The sequence below is a fragment of the Diplotaxodon limnothrissa genome, linkage group LG18, assembly GCF_057381915.1.
Source record: "Diplotaxodon limnothrissa isolate DT_005_m linkage group LG18, D_limnothrissa_male_GT1.1, whole genome shotgun sequence".
Classification (NCBI taxonomy): Eukaryota; Metazoa; Chordata; class Actinopteri; order Cichliformes; family Cichlidae; genus Diplotaxodon; species Diplotaxodon limnothrissa.
The window spans coordinates 9185344-9193970 of record NC_140613.1 but is presented as its reverse complement, the minus strand read 5'-3'; the positions used below and the strand labels follow the sequence as shown (position 1 = coordinate 9193970).

At 37.8% G+C, this 8627-nt stretch overlaps 1 protein-coding gene across 1 annotated transcript; it reads right to left on the bottom strand.

Moving 5' to 3' along the window:
- Positions 1-1168: 1168 nt before the first annotated feature.
- Positions 1169-3683, bottom strand: LOC146613072 (leukotriene B4 receptor 1-like). The gene is made up of 4 exons (XM_085377731.1): positions 3120-3683; positions 2282-2482; positions 2124-2167; positions 1169-1436 (listed from the first exon to the last, which is right to left on the bottom strand). Exons 1-4 carry the CDS (start codon positions 3681-3683, stop codon positions 1169-1171), a joined length of 1077 nt encoding a protein of 358 aa, XP_085233857.1.
- Between the last annotated feature and the right edge of the window lie 4944 nt (positions 3684-8627).

The following is an 8627-nucleotide window of genomic DNA, read 5'->3' as shown; positions in this document are numbered from 1 at the left end:
CCACACATAAAGGCAGAAATGAAGGAAAACGCTGCTATGAACATGCCAAAGCAGCAGGTGGCGCTAGATTCCTAACCGTGCAGAAATATTGGCCAATCAGAAGTCTAGAAGCCTCGGTGGGAAAAAGTAAACAAAGCTGGGGCATAGAAGCAGAACCGAGTCATATGTGTGGAGGGACAGTAACTGTGTGTATATGTAAGCATTTAAACACTGCAGAGAGTAGAATTAACAGTAACGGTATTGTAGAAATTCATTTCACCGAAACAATAACGTGGCGCACAGTGTGACGCATGCACCAGTTTATTGTATTTCCAGACTTGCTTTCGGCACAATTTACAGTGCACGCTACTCTGTTTTTTGTCAGACTTGAAATAGCCGAAATACCTTCACACTACGGAACTTCTTTGGCTCTTCCGTTCGACAATCTCTCCGGCATTGGAACCATCATCTGTTTTCTCTTCGGTCACGCTCGGTTGATTTTTCTAGTCAGCACACTCATTTCCTCCATTACGCGCTGGCTCCATTACCCGCTGGCTGCTTCCCAAACAAACACACGTGCGGCTTGGCACTTGTGCTGTACGTAACAAGTCACGCGACGTGACGCTGCGGCTGTGATTGGTTCGGCTCTGCGCTACTTAATTTGGATTGGCTGACCTTTTTTTTTTTTTTTTTTTCTTTAAGAGGACAAGAGCGGCGAGGTCTATCGCGATAGCTTAATTTCTCTATCGAGTAAAAGTTATATCGCGATACATATCGTTATCGTTCTATCGCCCAGCTCTACTTCCAAGCATCCCATCTTCATTCGTTCACCTGACTATAAATTAACAGACTGAGCATGAAATCACTCACCTTAGTCTGATTTCTATGTTAGGTAGCATTCTCACATACACATAATATTATCACAATTTTATTTGATTATTCCAAAAAAATATGTACAGTCCTATACACTTTACAGATATTCAGGTGCATGCAAGCAAAAGTAGCCCGGCTGTGCCTGTGCCTCTTACTTCCACTTAAACTCTGTTATCAGATTCTAAATATACTGTGCTGGTGCTTATCGTCTGTAGCCTCAAATGCTCAAGCTACATGTCTACATGTTCCGTTCAAAGATTTACACAATTTTAAGTGTTCTCATTTAGATACAGTCTGTTAAGTGCATTAAGTTCATTCAACATCGATTTTGTAGAGGAGAAGCCAGTGTATGATTTTCAGAATCAACGTTATTCTTTCCCAGATCGTCTGTTGCTGTGAACTGGGTGCTTTTGGTTCCTGTTTGCTCCGATGATGTTCCCTCAAACAGCTTAGCCATAAAGGCAAAGCCATTATTCTTGATATAGGATTTCCCAGCAAAGGTGTAGAGGACCGGGTTAGCACAGCTGCTGATGAAGGCCAAAGTTGAGGTCACCGCTCGGGTTGACTCAGCCATACCATACAATCTGCAGGAAAGTTAAAGTTGGATATTTCACATTGATGGTGATTGTTTTTATACAGAGTGCCATTATAGCCTCGTCAGACTGACTCAGTACCCCTTAATTATCACCTGCAGTATCAAGACCCTATTAAGACTTTCTCTGAAAAGATGCTTTCCTCCTCTGCATGCCATCTCAACATTGCCTCTCTAATATTACCTCTGCCGGCTTAACCTGAGCTGACTCTTTGATGTATTCATTTCTAATTTTGTACATCCTAGTCACATATGACTTCTCATTTGTCAGACCTTAAACCTGCAATTTTGGATGGTAAGGTGAACATGGTATTCACAGAGAGATTTCTGTAAGTGGTCCTAAACCCCTGCAGTGATTTTCCACAACAGAATCCTGACTGCTGTTAGTGCAGTGTCACATGAAGCCCGAATATTGAGATTTCTCCAGATTTTGGAATATTTTGATAATATTATATACTGAAGATGGTGGCACATTCAAACTCTTTACAATTATAGTATATTCAGTTTACTGGATGGTAAAAATTAAATCTAGGTGTATGTCACTGCATGCACAGAGACAGACTACATATATCAGCTTTGAATTACAGAGTATTGTTATTACTGGACATAATGCATAAAATGACAATATAGTACTTCACTAACTTTAGCACCATGTTTATGAAAATCTTCAGTTACTCACCGTTTTCTTGTTGCTGAGTCTTTTGGGTACCACGCAGCTGCCACCTTGGGTGAAAAATAAAAACCCACTCAGTATTCAATCGAATCCTCAGATAATCGATTTACAAACAGATTTGATGTGGTTATTGGGTTATTGGTAGAGAAGATGCCCTTGCACACCTGTATCATGTTGATGACGTGGTACGGCAACCAGAACAGGCCAAACATTATGACGATAGCCAGGATAAGTTTCTCGCTGCGGACATTTCGTTGAAACCTGGTCTCCCTCAGGCGTTTCAGGATGAGAACGTAGCTGGTTATGATGATTGCATAAGGAATAATGAATCCTGCCACTGTCTCAGTGGTGTACTGAAGCCTCACCTGCATGAGAGGATATAAAGCCATTTCCTTAGAGATTAAATACCTAAGTCATGTCAATGTGGTCTTTGGAGGACTTTTACTTGTAAAGAAGGAATGTTTTACAGAAGAGCATTACTACATTTATGAAGGATCAATGCAAAATGATTTTCAGACTTTTGTGCAGTGCCACTGCTCATGCATCAGTATTTACGGTGTGGGCTGAAGAGCTTAAAAAACATGCAGTCTGGTGTAATCTTAGTTATTTTAACTACATTTTGAACACTAGTTAAGCTGCAGCTTCCAAGGCCTTAAACACAGTAACAAAGCTTTTCTCTCTCTCTCTCTTTCTTTCTTCACCGATTCAGCACTCTATCATGAAATAAACTGATATGAATTAAGAAAGCTGATATCAGCTTGTGCAGATGTTTAAGCTATTAATGCATCTTTATTTCAAAACAAACCAAAAAAGCCTCAATTTCAGTTAGTTGTTATGGACCTTTTACTCAATATATGTTATCATTTTCAGTTGCTTACCCACTATTTCTCGCGCTCTCAAATGTACAGATGATTTTTGATGGCATTTTATGCATGACAATAAATATAGTAATCAAACTAATCAGATCAGTGGCAGAAAAATAGCCAACACAAGTGTACTTACATGTTCAGACAGTGTGTGATTGGGTGCACACACAACTTTCATTTTGTTTTGAGCAGTAGCAGCTCGAAACACCAACGAGGGAATGGAAATGACCATCACAAACATCCAGGTGCCTAGGATCACCCTCCTCACAACCTTCCTGGTGATCAGGCGATACAGTGTGTGTGGAAAGACCACGGCCAACAGCCTGTTCACGCTCATCAGGGTTATCAGAAAGATTGACGCATACATGTTGGAGTTGCACAGGTAGAACACAATTTTGCACATGGTGTTACCAAAGACCCACGACTGCATGACCAGGTAGATGATGAAAAAGATGGTGAGAGCCATGAGGAACCCATCAGCACATGCCAAGTTGAGGATGAGGAGGGTGGTGACTGAGCGTTGTCGGCAGCGGGCCAGGATGCTCCAGACAATGAAGAGATTTCCAGGGACACCCAGGAGGAAGACCAAGCTGAGGATGAGGGCACCAATGGCTGTAAAATAGTTATTGCTCACAGCGCTCTCTTCTGCTGGTTCAGTGGGAATTGGATTTGTCAGAGGTGGGAGACTCGTGTTACTCATTGTAGAAGAATTTTTGACCCTGAAGGTGGGAAAAAACATTAGAACCTCAAACACAAACTCAGTCAACAGTTTAGTAAACAAAACTAATGACGTCCAAAACACTAAAGTAGCACTTTGATAAATGCTAACTTCATGTTTACAGTTTTCAGCATGGAACTGTCCGGTTACCAGATTATAATATAATATCAGTATCAATAATATCAATAATATCAGTATTATTTATTTATTCTTTCATTCATTTATATTTTTTACCCTTTCATGCATGACTTATGACAACTTCAGTGTGGATTTTTGAAAGTATTTTTATTCATCTGTAGGCATGAAAAAAATGTATAAATACTTAAATATTATATACTTAATAAATATTCAAGAAAAAAAATCCATATTAAGGTTGTCATAAGTCATGCATGACAGGGTTAAATAACAATAATTACAATGAAACGCGTCATACATCTATAGTAACATTGAACGACCGGTGGGTGGCAGGGTATGGAGTGACACATCAGTGTCCAATGTAGTAATTTATGTGCAAATATCGCATCAACACTGGCACAAATGCAAGAAAACAGCATTCGAATAGCTGTCCACTCTAGTGACCACTATGCGTGAAAGTGTTAAGATAAGCACCTTAGAAGTACTTTTTCTGGCTCTCCACATGGAACAGAAATTGTCAAGACAGTAACAAGTAATTTCTGGATTAATGCACATTAATCCAGAAATTATCATGGGAGACCATCCAAAACACGTTCTCACCTGCACCGCTAAAGCTTAAATTGTATCTTACTTAATTGATCTGAGCAAATTTATACAAAAATGAAAACAACAAAGTTTGACTTTGGTAAAGTGTGTTTTTTGACATTTACCATCAGCTCTGTACAGTTGGATTTCAGACACTTCCTAAAACCACAACCTCTTTTGTCTCTGTGTTAAGCAAATTAGATATAGTTGTTTACTTTAATATGTCTGGTAGATGAATATTGAAACTCTAAAATTTTTATCAAACAAATGCACATACGTATTGTATCTCCAACCAGTGATATACTTAGATATTATAAAACATAATTTATAATATAGTTATATATAAAAACAACATCTCATAATTATGTGACTGTATTTTTTCTAGTTGTGAGGTCTGCTAATGTGTAATTTCGGTAATCGGTAAAATGAAACATGAGGTGAAAAATATGAACAAGTGGTTTGAATGGGTATATGATCGAGAGCTCCACACTGACACATAAGTTATAATTAAAAGTGGTATTTCCATTGAATCAACCCTCTGCATTAAAAAAAGGAATTACCTGAAAAGATAGAAAGGTATGTAAGAGGCAAAAAGTGACAGAAATTACTGAACACAGAGTTCTTTGACAATTTGGTTCATTCAATAAAAACCCCCATAATAACCAGATACGGAAGATTTAAAAAAATGACTAATACTTTTTTAAAGAGGGACGTGTGCTACCCTGACACAGCCTCTAAAATATTTGTATCCAAGTATCTAGCCAACGATTCAGCCCTCAGAGGCAGCGTGCTAAAACACGTTGCACATTGGCAGCACTGCGTCAAAGAACAGTGTTTCAACATAGTCTTTGATTCAACTTGATTTTTTTTCTTTTTCTCACCTCATTTTTTCACATAGAAAACTGAAGTGCAGAAGTCACAGACATTGTCTGAGTCACTTTTGGACACTGTAGTAAAAAGCGTCTGTACACTGATCGCAAAGAAAAAATAAGTGGTGTGATTGTCTTTATCTCATTCAATTTCAAGCATTTCTTTGGGTAGAAAACCTCTCAAAAATGTTGGTTAAAAACTGGGAATCATAAAAGAACTGCAAAGAATGCCAATAACTTTATATGGAAGGGCTCCATAACATGCAGGTTTGTAAACCATTTGGTATGCATTAATTTAAACTTAGAATGACAATGACAATAAATAAATAAATAAATAAATACTAAATACTAAATTATCAAAAATATCAAAAGGAGGTCCAAAAGAAAATATGCTAAATGTTCATTCATGATATTACTCACCTTTTTATGGTTTGTTATCTCTCTGTGATGTGTTCCCGAAGTCTGAAGGTGTTCTTGTGAGCTCAGACCATAAAAACCAAACTGAACCCTTTCCTGCCTCGCAGGCTATAACATGCTGTCAGTGAGGGGAGGGATGCCGAGAGGCGTGCTCTTCCTTAAAAGTCCCGCTTTTCCGTTTTCTTTCTAAAGCTTTGTATTCATGACCATGTATGAGTGTCGTATAGAATTTTTCTGTATCTGTGTATATGTGCTAAAACAGAATATGAACTGTTATTTTTATATCCATTCTTTAAAAACGGATGTCCCAATGTGATGTACCAGAATGCATTTTTCTGTGTCCGTAGGCACTTTTAACTCTAAGCTAAGTGTTGTGCAATGAAAAGCACCCGGGGGGTTAGATGATTCAAAAGACTTTCCTGTGTCATGTATGCTGGGCACACAAGCGCAAACACGCATTTAGAGATCACACACACAACAGCAAAACCTACTTGTTCATACAAGGCTCTGTCACTGACGAAGATGCTACTCTTCACAATATAAAACAAAATGAAACAAGACAAAAAAAACAAAGAAATGTGTTAAAACAAATTTAATAATATTCCAACAGCCGTATAAAAATATCGATTTTTTAAATAATTAAAACACAGAAACTTTCTGTACTTTTACATTACAGTAAATCAAAACTTAAAGGAATGTCACTTTACATTTACATAAAATCTTGTGAATTTTTAAAGACTTTTTTTCTTCAATCTCGAAAATATGTACCAGGAGCCTGCTGGAAGTGTTCTCTTTTTCACTTTTGGCTGGGATTTATCTTTAATCTGATGAATTAGATGAATTACAAAAAAACAAACAAACAAACAACCATATGAAAGAGTAATCAATAACTTTGATTCCACTGCAATATACCTTTCCCCCTAAGCACCTGGTGTGCGTTTATTGTCAGCATCTCCCCTGTCCTCTGCCTTACCCTCCCTCCCTCCTCCCCCATTTAATAAACAAATCAATGTAAAATTTGCACATTGAGCACCATCAGGCAAACATCATTATATTAACAGATGGCATAAATCACAGATATTTTAAAATAAGAATAAAATGAAATAACAGAAATACATATGATTCAAAATTTTCAGCGAATTGTCTATTTAAACGTGTAAAATGCATTGAGTGGTGAGTAAGTCTAGTACGCAACATTTAGCAAAAGCCCAAAGTCAGCCTGTGGATCCCACAGAGGCATTTCCCTCTGGACAAGCAAGGCAAGTGCTTGAGCAGGCAAGCTCCATGTTTTAAGTACATAGGTTCATTGAATTGCTTTTAATCATTAGTCTAATTTTTGTAGTGCTGTGTTGTTGCACTTCAAATTGTTGCAGAAAGCTGTTACAGTTTTTTTTAAACCAAAAATAATAAGGCAGCTGATGTATTTATAGTAAATACAATTTTGTTGTTCTATTTTGTTAATTTTAGTTGGCCTATGACATTCAGTATCCTAGTTAATATTATAATGTTCACACATGCTCTCAAGAACCAGACGTTTTGATCTCACCACGGTTTATTGTGTAGGTAGAGAAACACGGGCTGTTAACCCCTAAGACAGACCTCCGGTATAACTCCTCTCCAGCTCCGAACAACAAGAACTCCCTTTCTCTTCCTGCACACACTCACTGACATTTCCTGCTGCGCAACCAAACATGTCTCTTAAAGAAACAACAACAGTGCACACAGGTAGTCAACCTGTCACAGTAGAATAGCCTTTAACAATCATTACAATATTATATCACACTGAATATCAAGTGTAAATCAATCCCAGGCACACTTGCAGCTGAACTTACTACCAATTCAGATTAAAGTCATAGATGGGTTAAACTTTCCAGGCTGGCAATAAGATGATGCAAACAACACTGCTGCAACTGTGCAGCTCTTTGAGGTTTTGTATATTGCTTCTCTGTGTGGCCATTAGGGGGAGATGCTGACTTTGCTAAATATTATTTGAATTATGTTTCTGCAAGTGTGCAAATTGTTTTTTTGATTTTTTGTAATCTACAGTGCTAAAGCTCAATCTAACAACAACAAAAAGTTCTCACATCTAGTTTCACAAGCATATTTATAATGGAACATTAGAAAATGAAATAGGATAATAGTAGGTGTGTGAATGATCACTAAGCAGTATTACTGACAGTAATAGAAGGCCCCAAAAACCTAATTTTGACTAGGCCTGCCTTGAGGAATACTTCACAATGTCTCCTCTGAGCTGAACTTTTTTCTCCTCCCTGCAAGTCATCACTTACACTTGTTTTCTCTCTCATGACCCTCTTAGACTACGTCCTAGGCCCACCTAGGCTACATCACTCTTTGTCAGCTCATTTTATATAGTTATATCATTATAAATCAACCTACTGAGCTTTATTTTGTGAGTCTGCCTTTTGGGTACAGCCATTTACAATTCTTAACCGTTGCATTTAAAACACACACACACACATCACATGAACACATCCCACACAGTGTCATATAAACCATTCAATCTGTGTCTCTGTGTAAGGCCAAACTTCGCAAACTTCCCCAACCGTCCCATCTTCATTCATTCACCTGACTATAAATGAACACACTAAGCATGAAAACACTCAGCTGAGTCTGCTTTCTATGTTAGGTAGCATTCTCACATACACATAATGTGACACACAAAAAAAAGTATGTACAGTCCTATACACTTTACAGATATTCAGGTGCATGCAGGCAAAAGTAGCCCAGCTGTGCCTGTGCCTCTGACTTTCACTTAAACTCTGTTATCAGATTCTAAATATACTGTGCTGGTGCTTATCGTCTGTAGCCTCAAATGCTCAAGCTACATATTCCGTTTAAAGAGTTACACAATTTTAAATGTTCTCATTTATATACAGTCTGTTAAGTGCATTAAGTTAAT